At 38.9% G+C, this 20,018-nt stretch overlaps 1 protein-coding gene across 10 annotated transcripts in view; it reads left to right on the top strand.

Moving 5' to 3' along the window:
• FRYL (FRY like transcription coactivator) overlaps positions 1–20,018 on the top strand; it is a 184,923-nt gene that overhangs the window by 11,989 nt on the left and 152,916 nt on the right. For 5 of the 10 annotated variants that reach the window (XM_042466783.1, XM_042466779.1, XM_042466781.1 and 2 more), the window contains exon 1: positions 11,869–12,107. The exons of 1 other annotated variant lie outside the window; for it this stretch is intronic. In XM_042466783.1, coding sequence (XP_042322717.1) covers positions 11,933–12,107 — 175 coding nt within the window. In that variant the 5' untranslated portion in view covers positions 11,869–11,932. Of the gene's footprint in view, positions 1–10,517; positions 10,625–11,863; positions 12,108–20,018 lie in introns of those variants that run through there. 4 more of the 10 variants (XM_042466785.1, XM_042466784.1, XM_042466786.1 and 1 more) reach the window with 3 other exon arrangements.

Here is a 20,018-nt window from a genome sequence, read left to right as displayed (position 1 = left end):
TTCAGGTTAAGGGTATGCAGCTGATTTGCAGACTTTCTCTCAGCAAGTATTTCTTTTTAACCTTGGCCAAAGCAGAAACGATTCCTTCCTGAGTAGGAGCTACTGCCTTTGTTAGAAATAAGAGGATTTTCATGCCAAATGGATTGGTAGTTCTGATCCATAAAAGAAGCAATTTTATTCTTAAAATAGAACTGGAAGATAGGTTGAAATGAAAATGGATGGTTTGTCATTCAGAAATGTTTGGAGCAGTGACCACTTGCTTGAGTACCTTGCATCCAGAGGAGAGATTGTCCAGTACTGATTACTAATGCTCTAAGAAATTTTCATTTTTTATAACTGCTAAACACAGTGGTTCCCAGAATGTTCATTAGGATGTATGGATTATTCAAACATACATGGAAGCTTCACTGTGTCTCCTCTATTGATAGAAGTTACCTGTTTCTATACAAGGTGTGGTTAGGTATTGTTCTTGATATGAGAAATTGTGTTCATATCCTTGTTGAGCTTTGAATCTGCATTGAACAAATCAGTTTCTTGACCTCAAAGGCTTGTTGGGTTTGTTCAGTTTACCTTTAAAGAAGGTTAGGATGTAAATAAATAGCTTTTATACTTCACCTGTGCAGATGTCTCCTAAATACATTTCATAAGCCATCTTAAAATATGCATTCTTTTTAAAAATATATATTTTATTAATAAACAAATTAAATATCTTACAATACATTACACTATTATACACTCATACATATACTTAAAATTATCCTCTTTCTGTCCCCCAACCTTATCCACGCACAGAACAAACCAAATACCTAAACCCCCCACAACATAGAACAACATTTAATTGAATTCCCACCGTCCAAATCAAAGAATATAAAATGAATTATTCATTATAAGGAACTTATTTATTGTGTTGATACCATTTAATACAATACCATGATACAACTTCTGACCTAAAGTATAACAATATAGCTGTAAGCATCAAATCCTGCAAACATAATCTTCCAATTTTTTCTTTTCGATATAAGGTAAAAATAATTTATAGTCTTTTAAAAAATTGCCTACTGTATATACTTGATTATCCATTGACCTCATGTATAAGTCAAGGGTAAGTTTTGATGTCAAAATTATGGATTTTGATATGACCCGTGGATAAGTCGAGGATGAAATCTATTGGGCGTGTAACAAAGGATGTTGAAAAGGAAAACAATGCCAAAGAACTTATAAAATTCTAGCAGGCATAAGTATTTGCTCAAAATAAAAGCTGGATGGATGAAAGAATAAAGGGGGTGGGGAGGGTCAGTGATTCCAGGACAGATTATGTTTTTGCCTTTCACCAGGGGATGGTTCCTTTTTTAAAATAAGTGTTAACATACAGTACTTACAAGTATCTAGATCGACCTGTGGATACATCAACTCAGGTTTTTTGGGTCAATTTTTTGATCAAAATTTTTAGACTTATACATGAGTATATACAGTAAATCTTTCTCCTTGATCAGTGTTATTGTATATCCATATTCCATTCTCCTTCTGATGATGTATATTCACTATTTCTCATCTGAGCATATAATGGTGTTGTTGCAATAATCATATAGTGCATCACCCTAAAATTCCTTTGAATTTGTCTTTTGCTTTGCCTAAAAAAAAAAAAAAAAGCTCTGGCTTCAATTGTATTTTATATTTTAAAATATTTTACATCTATTTCTGAATTTCTTTCCAATATCTCTTGGCTTTTTTCTTTCCAATACCTATTGGCTTTTTCACACAATCACCTCATGCAGTAAAAGGTATTTCATGTACTTCATTTCCAGCATGTGTTGTTGGATGTAGAAATGGTGCGAGTGTATATATCATTGGCAACAGATGTGCCATTGTGTCACTTTCAGCTTGTTGGCTTAAAAAGAAAATACAAATTGTTATCAAACTAGTAAGCCAAAGGAAGTTTGAACTTGTCTCTCAGGTTTTGTCCATTCTTTTTTATTGTACTGCACCTTGTGTGTTCCTGGTACTGAAGAAATTATTTTAGTAGGGATGTGGCTGAATTTGAAGAAATGTTGGACTTCCACAGTCATAGAATCAAAGGGTTGGAAGAGGACTCAATGGTCATCCAGTCCAACCCCCTGCCATGCAGGAATGCACAGTCAAAGCACCCCTGACAGATGGCCTCCCAAGAAGGAGACTCCACCTCTCTCCAAGGGAGTGTGTTTCACTGTCGAACAGCTCTTACTCCCAGAATGTTCTTCCTAATGTTTAGGTGGAAATCCAAGTTTACTTATTTGAGCCCTTTAGTCTGAAGTAATTAACATCCAGGTATTCTCTCATTGAGGAGCAATCTCTCTCTCTGTTTTCCAATCCTAGGTAATAACTATTAAAATTTAGGGACTTTGGGAATAAGTACAAATACTAAGAAATAAGATGAGCTTTTGATTAAACAAACTGTTGTTAGTTGAGCTGCAGTTGATTTCTAGGTGCATATGAATAAAAACAGTGGTTCATCCTATACCTCTGTTTTGACATAGGGTCAGCTAAGGTGTGAAAACTGATAATCTTACAGGCAGTGTTCCTTTTGTGTGAAAGAGGAGAGAATGTCTTTTTCAGATGATACCAGCACCCTCCTCCTCCATCTTTTGTGAGTTACCTTTATATGTACAGTACTTGATTATTAACTGATGGTAAGGTTTTTAAAAAGATAATCAAATCAATTGACACATTGCAGCTCTGCTAAGTCTTCTGAGAGATAATGGGATTTGCAAAGCTTTTAACTGCCTGGCTGTGATCTAAACTTACTCTTTTTACTGTTGACTTCAGGGTGCTTTGCTTTCTGAATGCCTGTCTTCTCTTTGGAAAAGAGAACATTTAGCTGCTTTATTTCCTGGCGAAAGCATCAGAATGCATAACAGAGTAGAGAACTTTCCTTAATAGGAAGGAATGGATGGAGAAGAAAATTGAAGTTGCCCTTTTTAAGAAGGACATATCCAAGCACTGTTTACTTAGGAGAAATTGAAGAGCTTAAAAATAATTCTGTTTGTGTTCAAAGGCTGAACATGCGTCTTTAAAAATAACGCTGTCATTGGAGAATTGCTTATTTCTTCGGCCTCTCTGTGTTAGATTTGTTGCTATTGCTTTCAGATTTATTTTTCTGCTTATGAAAATAGGTAATTGATGATAATTATATTATTTTAACATGCTCTTTGTGCAGCCCCATGCAGGAGAGGTCTAAAATTTGAGGAGTTTTGTTGCATTTTCCTCAGCTCCTTAAGCAAATGCAAGATGGGAACTGTATAATTAACTTAATTTTTTGCTGATATTGGGAATTGCAAGAAAGTACCCAGTCAAATGAAAGTTCTATTTTACTGAATAATCTTAATCCCTAAAATATTGCTTAACATTCAAACACAAAATGATCCTGGCAGCATTACTCACTTATGCATTTCCCTTTCACCTTGCACCTTTTTGAGGCAAGGCATTTCTTCTGGCAACTAGTCTTGAGAGGTGCAAAAAGGCCACTTTTGTCAAGATTTTTTGCATCCAGTGAAATGCTTTTCCATTACTCCTCCCTGGATATTGCCTTCCTTCTATGAGCTAAACTTTAGTGTAGTTATTATGGGTGGGAGGGTGAGCTTCGAGAGGAGTGTTCAGGATTGGAAGAGTTAATGCCAAGTATTAAACTGAATGTTAGCATCTATTAAACCATTTGTTCTTTAACTGCTATATCCAGAGGCTCCTCTGTTCAAATTCAACCGTAATCCAAGGTGCTAGGTACTTAATTTCATGGCTAATTAAATATTGGGTTAACAGTTTATTTAAAATACACAGGTATAACTTGTTTTTATATCTGAACCATATGTTAAGTCTTTAACCTGGAGAGGCATTCCAAGCTGTATGACTTACCCACTTTATTTAGGATAAAAATATGTTTCATCCATCTCTGTTCAATCTTGTTAATGCTTTGACAGGACCTTCATTCTGACAGAGACATCTCTTGTAAAAAAACCAAACTGTAACTGTATTCAATAATATGACGAAAGAAAGTGGCTTATGTAGCTTGCTTCAAGCTTAGTATGGTTACATTAACTACAACTATTGCTGACTTTTAAATACAGTACTCTCTTGCTCTCAGTAGGAATACCAACCAGACTTGTCTAGTCTAAATGAATCACAGTCCCCTCTGGACTAATTGAAATGAACTCCCTCCCCTTTCAGAATCCTTATCTGATCTTAATTAAAAATTCTGTTTCTCCATCCCTCTCCTCAGACACACACACACCAGCTTTTATACATTATACATGGCTGCCCGGATCCTCTTTCCCCCTATAGAAAGAGGAGAGGAAAAGCCAGCTTGGTCTGGGGGTCTGAGTGTTAGACTGTGACTCTGGAGATCAGAGTTCAGTTCACCGCTTGGCCATGGAAACCCACTGGGTGACCTTGTGTGAGTTATGCCCTCTGGACCCCAGAAAAGCTTGTGAGATGGTGCCTCAGTATTGCCTTAAGTCAGGAACGACTTCAAGGTACACAACAACAACAAAGTAAGGGAAAAAGTGACCTTGCTGCTACAATATATTCTTCATTCCATTTGCCAATGGGGAGAAGGAGGGAGAGGGCACAGGGAGCATGTGGGTAGAAGCTGGTTGGCTAGACCTACCTTTTTACTCAGGGGCTTAGAGCACAAAACCTGAGAAACTCACTAGACTGCCTGTGAGATCGCATGTGGCCTCACACAGGACAGGAACAGCCCCAGTTCTCAAAAGAGGTGCTTTGTTGCTGCCAGTATTACAAAACTCTGCATTTCTTTTACTGCCTTTGGTCCCACTCATCTCACAGTCATGAGGGGGTTTGGCTTAACCCATCATCAGCATAGACCCACCCTCAGTGCCACCATAAGCAAACATGAGATTTAAATCTGTGACGCGCAAGACCATAACTTTTCTTACCGGTGTGATTTTTCATTTTCATCTGATGAAGGCAGTAGTGCTTTCGAAAGCTAGTGTGATGTATTTTATCCCTTCTTGGTTGACCCCCCGAAAAGACATCAGAAAATACTTTGTGTATTTTTGCTTTTGTTTTTGGTCAATATGGCTTGTGTTCATGAAGTCATCTGCACTGCCATCTGGCGGCCAATAAAAACGGAAATCACTTCTTATTGATAGTGTTATGATTTTAAAGCAGGTTTATGGAAAGTGTGAGCCAGTGTGTTCTAGTGGTTTGAGTATTGGACTGTGAATCTGAAAATCAGGGTTTGGTTTCCCATTTGGCCATGGAAAGCCATTGGGTGGCATTGGGCAAGTCACACATTCTCAGCCCCAGAAAACTCAGTAATGAGTTCTCTTTGTGGTGTCCCTCAAAGCCTTTTTTAACTTATGGCGACCCTAAGACAAAAAACCTATCATAGAGTTTTCCTGGCATGGCTCTTCAAAGGGGATTTGCCATTGTCATCCTCTGAGGCTGAGAGAGTGTGATTTGTCCAAGATCACCTAGTGGGTTTCTATGCTTGTGGGGAATTGAACCCTGATCTCTAAAGTTATAGTCCAATGCTCAAAGCATTGCACCATACCAACTCTTAGGTTCCCCTAAATTAGATACAGCTTGAAGGCACACAACAACAGAGTATGGGCCTTTGCCAGCTGCTGATGCAAGCCTTTTTTTGGAAAGCCTGTTAGCATACCAAAGTAACTAGACACCAATTATTTTAAAAGGGGGGGGGGAGATAACCCCAGATTAACTCAAAACTCTGGCTGGAACAAGTGTTATACTTGAAATGTTTTTAGTTTCCAGCCTGAGAAAAGAAAAGCAAAAATAGACTTTCGTCACGTCTGGGCCTGATTTTCTAGAAAAATCTTGAGGTAGGGCCAAAAGTTGGCCTTTGTCATCCTTGTCTGCTCCTATTTTAAAGATAAATAGGCTCGGGTCTCTGGAAGTTCTCATGTGTCTTTTAGTGAAAATGCCAGTCAATTGTGTTTATTTTCTCACTTGTTAATGGAACAGAGTGAGTAGAGAAAGGTCACTGCTGGGGAAAAGGAGGGATGGGTGGCTTACCAACTGCTCTCTTTGAAATTAGATGAATTGCTTGTGTCTAACCTTCTCTGTAGAACCAGCAGCTGCATGAATTCAGGTGGTGATTGAGAAAGCCACTGATTCAGCTGTTTGTTAACATGGTTGTGGTAAGAAAAATAGGATTTTTTCCCTTTTGGGGAATGTACATGGGGAAATTATTCAGGAAATTTTTGTGGAGCATCAGTAGAAGGGATATAGATATGAAAAGATGTAGTTTTAGAGAATATGGTTTGCTAATTGAGGGGAATGAGTTGAAGGGGAATTTGATGCAAGATCTGGATGGAAAGGTTTATCTTCTCTGAAATCTCTGCTGAATCTCAACATTCATTCCAAGGCTGATGTATTTGAGCTGTTTAACATTTAATGGAGGCCTAAATAACCTAAAGTCAGCCCTAGGGTTAGCACTTGGATGGTAGACTGCCAACAGGTATCAAGCTATATTTCAGAGGAAGGAACTAGCAAAAAAACCTTTGAGTATAACTTGCCTAAGAAAACTATGGCCTGTTACAGACAGCCAAAATAAAGCTGCTTCGAGTCACAGTGGAGGTATGGTGTTTCAATGATGCATGCATCCTAAGAGTCAGAAGTCGCACCAAAGCCACACTCCAGTCCTAAGGACTGGAGCATGGCTTTGGTGTGGATTCTGGACTTTAGGACGCATGCATCATTGTTTGTGTGGGATTGTGTGTTTTTGTTTGAAAACGCATATCCCACTGTAAGCAGCTTTATTTTGGCTGTCTGTAACAGGCCTATGTGAAATTAATAGGGTTGTAATAAGTTGACATGCACACACATACATAACATCTAATGGGGAATCATATAACTTTGATGCTGTCCTAACATAGTGGTGGCTCAACACTTGACTGGGCAAGAGGATAGTGGTCTTGATATAGGACGTTGTTGTTTGATTCTCCTACCATACTCAGGACATTCATATTTTACTCTTTGGGTACAGGTATTTATATTTTGACCGTCTTCCTTGAATTTCTCTTAGTACCTTGCACTACTGCTTCTAAGCTGCTTTGAACATTGCAGCATATTACCAGTAGATGTCAGTCTTCGAAGCATGATATATAGAAAGTTTTCTTTAGAAATGTCTGTCTGTGCAGAATACAGAAACAGTTACTGTACTGAATTATGAAATCTTCATTTTCTTCTGTTGCTAGAATCATGTATTATGTTATGCTGTTATACAGTTCCTCTGTATGTCTTTCTTTCAGTCATAGCTTCTGAGGTTCTACAGAAGACTCCACATAGTAAAACGAAAACTGTAGCAATATTCATTGTTATTACTATTTTATTTTCTTTCAGTCCCTTGCTTAATGTACATGAATAGACAAACATCCACTGTCAGGCAGTACCATTATTAGATCCAAGCAAATGGTCATAAAATGACCTTTGTGTTCTCCAGAACTATCTGATTCGGTGACACCAAGGGTAGGGGAAGGGCACAAAAAGGTCAAAAATGGATCAAGATGGCCAGTCTCAGTATAGAAATTGTAGAATGAATTCATTCATCACTTCTAGGTTCTAAAGTTGTGATGCAGTGGTTTAAGCATTGGATTATGATTCTGGAGACCAGGGTTCAAATCCCTGCTCAGGCATGGAAACCACTGGGTGACCTTAGGCACATCACACTCTCAGCCTGGGAGGAAAACAAAGGCAAAACCCCCTATAAACAAATCTTGCTAAGAAAACCCTGTGATAGGTTTGTCTTAGCGCCACCTTAAGTTGGAAAGAACTTGAAGGGGCACAGCAAGAAGGTGCTGTGAAAGAGTGCCTGACATCTTTTTCTTTAAAATATAAAATTCCAGCTGTTATTTAATGTGTCTCCATCTGTGAACAAAATATAACAGACTGCAGAATGTTAAAAACAGAAGATTCATAATGTGTTTGGCATGGAGGATAAATATTAATCTTTTAGGAACAAGGGAAGTTTTAAGAATCATGCAGCAATTTATTTTCATATTCCATTAAACATAGGTTTTACCTGGGCCATAAATATGTGTTATTTTATATTCTGTAGTGCATTTTATCACAATCTGTTTTATACAATGGTCCAAGATTTATTGTGCTGTATGACATTGCATTTTCTCCTTAATTCCTGAATGGAAAATTTGCTGTATCCTTAGTGCACTGTTGTTCTTTTTAAAGTGTATAATCAGCACAATGCTGACAGATCCAGCCATAGATAAGGAACATTGCTTTATCAGCAGAAAGATCCAGATTTTTATCAGGTGAAGTTCAGCTGAGATGGTTGCATTTCAGTACCATTTATAGAGCTTTTCTGTAGCAGATGGCCTGCTGTAATCTGTAATTATAATCATCAGCATAATACATCTCTCAGCTTTCTACATCTGAAATTGGGTGGGGGTGGGGGCTAAAGCTAGAATTACGAGGAAAGGTTTAAAGCCATCCTCTGTCACAGTAAAATGATGCAAGTCTTTTTGGTAAAATAAAAACTTCAAATGTAATTGAACATTGATGAATAACATGAAACATCTTTAAAAATGATAGAAGAGGATTGGCCTGGTGCCATTTTGAATAGTGCATATTTTATGAAAGAATTAATGTTATGTATTATTTATTATACAGTGGCCCTTGGTGTTCACTGGGGTTTGGTTCCAGAACCTCCTGTGGATACCACAATCTGTGGCTGGTCAAGTCCCATTAAATACAGTGGCATAGTAAAATGGTGTTCCACTAAATTCCCGTTGCTTTAGTGTATTTAAAACACACATATTTGATATAAATAGAAAATAATTAATAGAAATCAAACATTTTATTATTTACTGTATATACTAATTTATAAGTCGGCCTCATGTAGAAGTTGAGGGCAGGTTTTTGTGCCAAAATTATAGATTTTGATATGATTATAGATAAAGCAGGGCAAAACTTTGGGGCATGTAACAAATTATGTAAAAGATGAATCAAAGGGAAATGATGCCAAAGAACTTATAAAATTTTGGCAAACAAAACAAACAAGCAAGCTTAATTTATATACCGCTTCATACCGCCTAAGCGGTTTACAACTGTAAGCTAATTTGCCCCCAACAATCTGGGTACTCATTTTAGCGACCTTGGAAGGATGCAAGCCTGAGTCAAGCTTGAGCCCTTTTGCTGGTCTTGAACTCACAACCTTGTGGTTTTGAGTGAGTGGCTGCAGTACAGGCTTTTAACCACTGTGTCACCAGGGCTCCTAGGCATAACTGTTTGTGCTCTCCCTAAATTGTGGCTTTGCGATGTGTGGGGGAGGTGACCATGCACAAGTGACGCTAAGAAAATGCACATGACAAAAAAAGAAGAAAAGGCAAAGCAGAGCAAATGTTAGTTACATTTGCAGTGATTATGGCCTTTTGCTTGAGTTTAATCTGGAACAGCTAACATACACAAATGTATTATTCAGATCCTTCAGAGATTACTTCCTCTCAGCACTCCTTTGAACGGAAGCGCCAAAGTGCCACTGCCACCATCATTTCCCCACCCAGGCATTCAAAAACTCCAAAAGCAGTGCCATTGTGAGAAAAGGGGGGTTGGTATTTCTTTTAGGTTCTCCTGGGATGGATTAAGCTCTCAACTACACTCTACTCAGAGAAGGGGATGTTTCCTTTTTTCATAAGAGTTGATACAGTATTTACACTGACACATGGATAAGTCAACACAGGTTTTTGGGGTCATTTTTTTGAATTTCTAGACTCTGAGAGAGCAGGGTTTGACCCTCCCCCCCTCCCCCCCCAGGGCATGGAAAACCACTGGATGATCTTGGGCAAGACTCTCAGCCTCCGAGAAAGGCAAGGGCAAATCGTCTTTGACAAAATCTTGCTGAGAAAGCCCCATGATATTCTATTTATATCAGATATATGTATTTGTTTTATGGCCACCATAAGGCACGCTAAGTACTACAACATATGTATAGCTTTAACAAATGTAATCAGTGCCATGTAAGTTCATCCAAAGATACTACTTTTGTAGTAAAGATTTAGCGTCATTTTCTGTGCTCCCTTTATTTTCTTTCTGATGGAAATGATCTGTGCTCCCATCTTCTGAATAGGCTACTTATGGAGTCATAGCTTCAACACATTTTGGTACTGCATTTTAACCGTGGCCTGTTACAGACTGCCAAAATAAAGCTGCTTCGGGTCTCTTTGGAGGTATGCTATTTAAATGATGCATGGGTCCTAAGAGTCCGGAGGTCGCGCCAAAGCCACACTCCATTCCAAAGCACTTGAGTGCAGCTTTGGTGCAGCTTCCGGATTCTTAGGGTGCATGCACCATTTAAACAGCATACCTCCAAAGAGATCCGAAGCAGCTTGATTTTGGCAGTCTGTAACAGGCCTGTGTGTCTTTTGATTAAAGGAAATTAATAAAAAATATATTTGGAAAATGTGATAGCTTTTTTTATGCAGCGATGTTTGCTTAACTAGTAGTTATTCAGTGTTGATATTAAAATACCTTATTTTTATTTTTCTTAGCTAAAATGGTTAATCTTCCTCTGTGATGGTGTATGTTTCAAAATTTGACTTGGCTGATCATCCCATCATTTGCAAATCTCGATAGGTGTTTTTTTTGGCTGAAACTGGTAAGTCTGTATGTATGAAATATTCATATGAATTATATATGTATCTAGATGTGTTGGCTATCCGTATGGTGATCCTAAGTGAACAAAAAATACTGTTTAATGAAACAGGAATAGCATGCAGTCATGTTATATATTACTGGCTTTGTGGCAGTTTCCTCATCCCTTTAGATTTATTGATGACCTCCTGTTTTGCAGACCCAGAACTGTGGTGGAGAAGTGTAATACTATGAATATATAGAATGACTGGCTTGGTGACAGCAGGGTTATACAAGCATACATGTCCATGATTTTATAGCCTGTGGCACCAAGTGTTCACTTGTGTGTACTAACCCTGGAGGCTCACACACAATTGTTTCTCGCTTTTTGTGCATGTTGCAGATGAATTAAATGGGATGGATGCATGTTTGTACCTGTTATGAGTATATAGATTAAGAAACCGTTGCCCATAAAGAAACTGAATAGCTGCCTACATTAAGGAAAAATGTATAGTTGGAAATGAATGTGGTGGGAGATAATTATTGTAAAGATGTCCCCTGTAAAAAAATTCCTGTTTTATGTATTATTAGATAATATGACAGTTAGGTTAATTTATGCTAGTGGGCAGACAGTAGCATGCCCTTGGATTTATGTTGTAAGTACCACTGTGTTTGATCTTTTGAAGAATAAAAATAAGAGCTATATACATGATTAAATTACCACCATAAAATAAAATCTTTAACAGTGATATTCAAAATGTCATTTAAATTATTGTTCACTAATATTGTTTCTTTTGAGATAAAAGCTTTACAATAATAATTTCTAAACATTTGTGTTACAAACAACTCTTCTGTATTGGAAATTCTGGTAACTCTGCTTGCATGGCTAGCAAACTTTTCACTGTGATAAGTGTTATCTTTGAGTGCAGATGCATACTCCTCCCTCCCTGTACAAGATAAAAGTAAAATGGCCAATTATTTGGATTGGAATAAGTCTGTATGTGTGTACATATGGCATGTTTATGATGCTTTCAAATTTAATTTTGCCGTATGTGCTAGTTTATATTAGTAACAGTTAACAAACTGGAGGTATTTCTAATGGCTGGACTGCTTCAGTCAGGAAAATGTGTGTCTTCAAAGCTTTCCCATTTAGCAAGCAGTTGGTTTGCTGCTGTTTGAGCACCACCCAAGTTTGGTATGACATCATTATGTAAAGTAGTACAAACAGGGCAACTTTGGAAAGTCTCTTCAAGGAAGTTTGCACAGGCACCTGGGCTTGCATTTGGTGCAGTTAAACTGAAGACTTTACTCTTGAAGGAATCCATGTTGAAGCATGGATTTTTTCAAAAAAATGATGCCTTCTGTCATGTCGGGAGATGTGGTTCTGGATGTTGAAAATACTGTCTGTGAAAGCTCTCCAAAGCTGCTAAAAATGAAGCGAATCAGTTTGCTTTCATTAGGACATACTATAGATGAAGATGACATTCATCTTGGGCATCCTAATCACAGTATGTATCTGTGTAACTTTTAATTTTTTAAAGTTTTGGAACAGCTATATTTTAAAAAAGATAGTATTTTGCATCTGATGCTTTCGTTTTTGGGTTGTAATACATGAGAACAGTGCAAATAGTTTTCTGACCTTCTAATAAATGTTTGTGTGCCCATTACTGTAGAAAGAATAAGTTTATTCCCAGTGTATTAATGCAATTTGGAACCATTAACGTTTGAGAATCTTGTTTCTGAGTGTAAAGGGTGTATATCTGTACATACTCTGTACGAAAGATGAAGGGATATTTGAATATTATTGTGAAGAAATTAATCAAAAATGAGTATAATTAAGTATACTGTTAGTGTAGCTAGTACAGGCACAAATGTTGCACAACTAATATAGAAAATATAATTGAATTATGGTTGATGCAAGATGCAGCACTCTATGTGTATGTGTCTGTACAGGTTTGTAATGTTTGGACTACAGCTTCTTGTGGTTGTAGTCAGCTTGAAGCATTTAAAGGCTTCCTTGCTGAAACTTTTTCTCATTGTCCTCAGCTTGAAGCTTCATTTGGAGATGGCAGAGTATCAAGCACTTATGAAATGTGGCCAATCTTTAAATATCTTATTAATTGGTAGTGTGGTCACAGCATAATTTCAATTGGCATTGTACAGTTTGTAAACATATTTTTATTAGTATGTTTTTCAAAACCTCATATGGAATTAGACCTATAGTATCTGTTTTGCAAACTGAAGAATTCCTTTAATTATCAGTAGACGCGCCTGTTAGAGAAAGGGGGCATGGAATTGCATTGATTCTCCTTTTTGTACCTCCTTTGCAGAGGGTCCCCCGGTGTTTCCCATGTGCAAAGTCCCATGAGCAAAGTTCTGCTCACTGGAATTCTGGATTCATTCTAAAGTATGTTCAGCATTAAGTGATACTCTGTTATAGGATTATTTGAATTCCATTTTGGCTTCTGTTTTATATCCTAGCTAGTGTATCTTGATTTTTATTTTTTATTTCATTTTTTTAAATAACTTCTATCTCACCTGAGTCAGTAGTGCAAGTATTTTTGTTTCTCAAAGTCTCTAAAATTTGGTTTTTCATTTTAGAGATACAGCAGATGATGTTCTTCATTAACACAGCATTCTACTTTTTTTTTGTTTCTCTTGTTCTGAGTATGGGAGCTATTCTGTTAAAGTAATCCTTGTTTTTATCAGTCTGTTTTACTTGCAGTCATCCCAAGATTGCAGTGTTCCCTAAACAAATCTCACATTTTGTAATGATGGCACACTTAATTTCTCTGAACATTGGTGGGGAGAACATTCCTGACAATATAATTTTGGAGAAATTATTATATAGAACTTTGTATAGAAAACAGTTTGTTCATTTTAACCATAGTCTTCCTGGCCAGGTTGAAATCATCAAAGTTCTTCAGCATGTCTCAGTACTTAACACTCTCTTTTCTTGAAATACTGTAATCTAATACTAGAAGCATGGAGTTGCTTTTCAGTTAGAAATGTTCAATTCTATTCAAGGCTCTCATTCCGTATAGCTCTTCTAAACTGCCCTTTGTGCTCTTCTGACAATCTTTTCAATATCCACATGTGACAGTATTGTTTTATAGGTGGGAAGCTTAAGCAATCATAACATTTGAACAGCCAGCTACTGTAGTTAATGAAGCCAAAGTACCTGCATTTTAAGTAGAATATTCAAAACAAATGTGTTGCAAGTGAATGAAATGGTGATTCACTGAACTGTGAAAGAGGTCCTGTATAATATTTTTAAGCTTAATGAGATAGTTGGAGATGTATTTATATGTTGAGAGTTGCTCTAATGCATTGTTAATTTAATCACACTATATTCTCAAATTTGGTTGAGGACCTAAACTGTGTTCGAGCGCTGTAGCCCCTACCCAGTTCTGTTATTGTTAAGGTATGGGTAACGTGTCTGAACAATCAGCTGTCCAGTTGGTTCATAGTAGGTTTTGTCAAGAAGGAAAATGAAGTAACCACATCACCTCCACTTAGGCTGCATCTACACTGCAGAAGTAATGCAGTTTGACACCACCATGACTCCATTGATTAGAATCCTGGGATTTGTAGTTTGTTCTGGCAGCAGAAATTTCTGATAGAGAAGACTAACTATCTCACAAAAACTACAAGTCCCAGCATTCCATAGCATTGAGCACTGGCAGTTAAAGTGGGGTCAAACTGCATTATTTTTTAGTGTGGATGCAGCCTTAGACTCTCTTCCTCTAACGTCTGATATTTTAATGGCTTGAAGCATTAAGGATGTGCAAATATAATCTGGTTTGACATTAGGTGTCCAGTACTCTGTTGTCTAAAGGGAAGCTAAGCTGTTGTACTGCATGTGGAATATCTCAGTAGGCTGAGCAGTGAGGAGTACAGTATTCATACGGATCAGAGATTGGAGATATGTTTACCAAAGGTAGGCATATTTGAGAGCTGTACTATTAACTATATTATATTTGTTAGCACTGAAGTAATTGCATTTGTAAAGTGTTATTGCTCAAACCTTTCCTTGGTTTAAAGGACATCTTGTGCCAAATGTGGCCCTGTCTCTCCCCACCCCCCTGCCTTGACTGCTGGCACGGATTTGTTATTACAAAGTCTTGTCAAGGGGTGCACTTCACATAGCTATTTAGTGTAATAGACAGGCAATCCAGAAAACTAAACATTGAAATGCTACTTTTTCATATTTTGGCTACTTTTCATAGTACAGTAATGTTGAAGTAATGCTATTGTGGTATATGACTGATAGTAAGACTGCAGGTGGCAATCTTCAGCAGTGGAAGTAAATTAGGCCTTGGAACATTTACACTGGTTATACTCTAGCTGGTTGAGCAATTGAGATAACTGGCACAGAATACTCTATTCCTTCAGTTGAAGATTAATTCTGTATTTGGATGGTTTAAATGCTGCCAAATGGCCATTACATTTGAAATTTTCCCAAATCAGTCAGCATTGCTACTATTGCAGAAAACTGTGAGTGAGGTAGTCATTTGTGAAATACAGCTTTATAGTATTCTGCAATCATGCTTTTTACAATAGTGGACAGCAGCTGAATCCTCTTTAAATTATCTTCTTATTTCTATTTTTGTATCCTGATAATGGAATGAAGTGCTCTTTCTAGCACACAGCAGCAAACTGCAGAAATACCAGTGAGATGTTAATGGAAGATGGGGGTCTGACAGAGGTAATGAATAAAATGAGACACAAAACCCTACTTTAAGGACTTGTGAGAAGGTAGCTGAAGCTGTGATAATAGCAGTGCAAAGCTGTATAAATGTATAGGCCATTTAGTCTGCTAGTTTGGATATGCAGTGCTGTGTCATTTTGGTTCATAAACAAATTGATAAACAGTGAGGACAGATTGTCAATTGTTTTTATTAAAGATGATGTTTCATTATAACCTGTATAACTAAAGTAGATACTTGGTAAACTGATCTTATTAATATGGGATTTGTAGCTATAATTTTTTTTCTAAAAGTGATAGATTTTGAATATAACTACAATAATGAAAAAGGGAGGCATCTCTGGAGGTTAAACCACTAATTTTTCTGTTGTGTTGTGTGTGTATTGCCTTCACATTGCCTGTTGTCTTCTGGCAGCCCCATGAATTTCATAGAGTTTTGTTAGCCAAGGAATAGCCAAGATCTGGTTTTGCCAGTTCCTTCCTCTGAAATATAGCCTATAACATCTGGTATTCATTGGCAGTCTCTTATCCACATATTAACAAGGGCTGACTCTGCTTAGCTTTCAAGTGAAAGAGAAATGCTAAATATTGAAACTTTAAATAGAAACAATAGCAGTAACTTTGGCTTACTTAAAGTAAAAAATAGGATATTGCTTAATTAGACTGGTCACAGTAGGGTATTTTTTAAAGCAGCCCTATATTCTGTCACGGCTTGCATGTATTAAGTTGTTGCTTTGATTACAATAGATTAGTTTCTGTCAATAATTTTAGGCATAAATGTACAAACATCAGGTTTCTTTTTTTCTGCATCCCTTTGTTCCTCTTTCACATTTTTTCTATTACATCCCTGAAGTACTGTAGCTGTGGTAACAAGGCATGTGTTGAGAAATTATCTTCAGGACATTCATGTAGTATGCTCTCTGTTATTGGGTTTTCCAGTGGTATACACAAACATATACCTGGTTTTTCAAACCAAGCATTGCAAATAGTGCTGCCCCAAAGGTAACAAATTTTAGCCACTTCAGTAATGAGGTAATAAATAACTTGAAAGACCCTAAGTCCTGATAGCTTCCTCTCAGGGGTCTATATTTTTGTCTTGACTGCAGTGCACAAAGTATATAAAATAAAGAATGTGTGATATCTTCAACTGTATATTGACCACATGTGCAACTCCAATGTATCTGCTATTCAAGACAACTGAAATTGTATGTAACTTCTGAAAGAGATTTTTGGTGAGAATGAGCCATCTTGATACCAGAGTTATCATTGCAAGCTGTCAGTGCTCAGAATTATTTCTGTATCTACTTTACTGTATCCACCAACCCTTTTAATCCACTCAGTCTAGTGCATTTAGATCTCTGCTAATCGTAATCTGGTAATAGCAGCTCCCCAGCAACTGGAAATGGACTTTTTCATGGAACTGATGTTTAAAAACATCAATCATTGGTGACATGCAACTTGTGCTTGTGTTCACTTGGTTTTTTGAATCACCATATGCAAGCAAAGTGAGAGACATTTAAATGGAAATGTATAATCACTGAGAAATGTAGATTGCTCACTCCTCAGAACTTCACCCATGTATCAACAGCACAATTATTTTACTGCCAAACTTTAATTGTTAGGGCTGCTAGATAACATACTGTAGGTAACCTATATAAAGACAATCCTATCGTTTCACAAATCAGAGATTAAGAATCCAGTTCTGGATGTATCTGGTTCTTTTGGAATGTATCATGTAGTAACTGTTGTTGTTGTTATTGTTGTGCCTTTTAAACTTATGATGACCCTAAGGGTTCCAAGAGGATGCAGTAGCTCAAGTGGTTAAGATAGGGGTCGGCAACCTCCGGCCCGTGGGCCGGAGGTGGCCCGCGGAGGCCTGCCGACCGGCCCCTGGCTGCTGTTGGCGCCGCCGCCACGGCTTTTCGCCGCTCTGGCGCTGCCATTTTGGACGGCAAAATGATGGCGAAGTCTCGCGCGACCTTCCCTGCCATTTTGGGCGAAAAAATGGCGACGCCCATAGCCCCAGAGGCCGCTATGGGCGCCGCCATTTTTTCGCCCAAAATGGTGGTTCCCAGAGCGGCGAAAAGCCGTGATGGGCGGCCACAGCGGCGGGCCTCTAGGAGGCCCGCTGCCGTCACTGGGGCCCTCCAGGAGGGCTCCAAGGGCGGCAGGGGGCCTCTGGGGGGCTCTTTGCCGTCGCTGGGGCCCTCCAGGAGGGCTCCGAGGGGTGGCAGGGGGCCTCTGGGGGCCCTTTGCCATCGCTGGGGCCCTCCAGGAGGGCTCCGAGGGCAGCAGATGGCCTCTGGGGGGCCCTTTGCTGTCGCTGGGGCCCTCCAGGAGGGCTCCTACGGCAGCAGGGGGCCTCCGGGAGGCCCAGTGCCGTTACTGGGGCCCTCCAGGGGGCCCTCCAGCGCTGGTGGCCCCCACCAGCTTTTTTGCCGGTCTCTGACAGGGCCTGGGGCCCCGTCAGGGGCCAGCAAAGATGGGGAGGCCTGGCCCCCGGAGGGTGGAAGCTCCGCCCCCGGCATGCGGCCCTGCCCCAGAGGGTGGAAGCTCCACCCCCGGCTTCGGCCCCCCCAGTCGCCTGAGGGACAGCAACCCGGCCCCCGGCTCAAAAAGGTTACCTACCCCTGGGTTAAGACGTTGACTGTGTTGATTGCAAAATTGGCAAGTTGGAAGTTCGAGGCCCAGGTGCCACATGATGGAGTGAGCTCCCATCACTAGTCCCAGCTTCTGCCAGCCTAGCAGTTTGAAAGCATGCAAATGCAAATAGATAAATTGGTACCACTCCGGTGGGAAGGTAAACAGCATTCTGTGCAGTCATGCTGGCCATATGATCACAGAGTAGTCTCTGACAACTCTAGCTCTTCAGCTTAGTAACAGAGATGAGCACCGCACACTATGGTGGGTGTTTCTTGGCAAGATTTGTTCAGAGAGGGTTTGATTTTGCCTTCCTCTGAGGCTGAGAGAGTGTTATTTGGCCAAAGTCACCCAGTGGGTTTCCATGGCTGAATAATAGTTGCAACTAAATGTAAGGTCATTTTATCCAAGTAGGTATATCTGAACGATTTGCTTTTTGATTAGAAGAGGTGAGGACTATAGAAGAGTACAGTGGTCCCTTGCCTTATACGGGGATCCATTCCGGACCCTGCTGCGTAAGCAAGTTCCATCTGTGCTTGAGTCCCATTGAGGATAATGGGGCTTGTGTGTGTGGTGGTGTGTGCGCTGCTGGCGTGTGCACCATTCATTAAATGGCACCGGGCTTAGAGCGTAAGCTGGAAGCCATGTAAAAGGCACCCACATATGATGCATGCACACTGTATAAGCCATATATTAATTGATTAGCCCATACATTCTAATTTTATACATTTAAGTGTCTCACTATCCTTGGTCTTTCATGTTTTGCTCCCTATTTATTATTATTCAGCTGGTTCTCAATTATGAGATATCAAAATGAACTGAAAAGTTAACAAAAGGAGTAATTCAGTAATTCATGTTTTTCAGTAAAGATACGTAGAATTGTACGGTTAGCGGTTAATCTGCTGAGTCCAAGTCAAAACTGTATTGAAGTTTTGGGCTAATTGAGTAACACTTCCATTTTTAATTTGCAAAAATCATCCCACATGACTGTCACGGTGTGAGGCTTCTTTGGTTGTAGTGCAAAGAAGATTCTTCTATATTGTGCTAAGTGTTTCTTTGGATTACTTTTTGGTGCTTCTGCATCAAGTAAGAACTTTTAAAAAAAAAATCCAGGCATTTCTCTGATTGCTTTCCTAATTTGTTAATATTAGTTCTCCCTAGTTTTTCATGGATTTTTTTGTTTGTTTTATTGTATTGTTGTTATTATTATCCTGTCTTTCCCTCTTTTCAGGACTGAAGGTGGTTTGTTTTATTATTTGTAACTACTGGTTTTATAGGATTTATTTTTGTCTTAAACTAATTTGAGATAACAGACAGGTCAAATAAAGCGGCTTCCAGCCGCTTTGGGGCCATGATGTTTAGATGACGCATGCCCCCAAAGCAGCTGGAATCCACAGTGAGACTGTGCCAAGTCAGCAAGAGCCATCCCTCCCAGGAGTGGATTTAATCCACTCCAGATGGCTGCAGGTTTGGGACAGCGGCGGTGGCCTGTATTGAGAGCGAGCCATGTAGTCACCATGGTCCTGGCCTGATCACGGCTGGAATGTTATATTATCAGATAAGCTGACAATTTGGAAAAACAGTATCACATATAATTCGTTTAACTGTGTTTCTTTTAGTAGGCAAAAACATAACAGTTTATGATCCACTTGATACTTGTTTGACCCTTTCTTTTGTTAACATTCATGAAATCACCCCTCAGCCCTCTCAGAACAGACCAACCCATGTTTGCATGAGTTTATATATTTTTTTAAACTCTTGTAATCAGATGTTCTTCCTGAACCCGAACTTGCTGATAGTCATATTCAGGACTGGGGTTTGTGCTGTTCTGTAAAAAGACATCTACTTTTGACTCCATTGACTTATACAGATAATGCTCATTTTTTTTTTTCCTGGGGGCAAGGGGATCAGGATCACTGTGAAAATGGAAATACCGTGAATATAGGACACTGTTTTTTTTTAAACTTCTCTGGGCATTTTTAGGTTCTTAAGCATGATTCTGTGGTCAGCATCCGGATGTTGGTCACAGAATTGCATTGGAGGTCCTAGAAATGCCTAGAGAGAACATTCA

This window comes from Sceloporus undulatus, chromosome 5, assembly GCF_019175285.1.
Source record: "Sceloporus undulatus isolate JIND9_A2432 ecotype Alabama chromosome 5, SceUnd_v1.1, whole genome shotgun sequence".
Lineage (NCBI taxonomy): Eukaryota > Metazoa > Chordata > Lepidosauria > Squamata > Phrynosomatidae > Sceloporus > Sceloporus undulatus.
The sequence above is the reverse complement of the archived record's forward strand: the minus strand, read 5'-3'. Positions and strand labels throughout refer to the sequence as shown.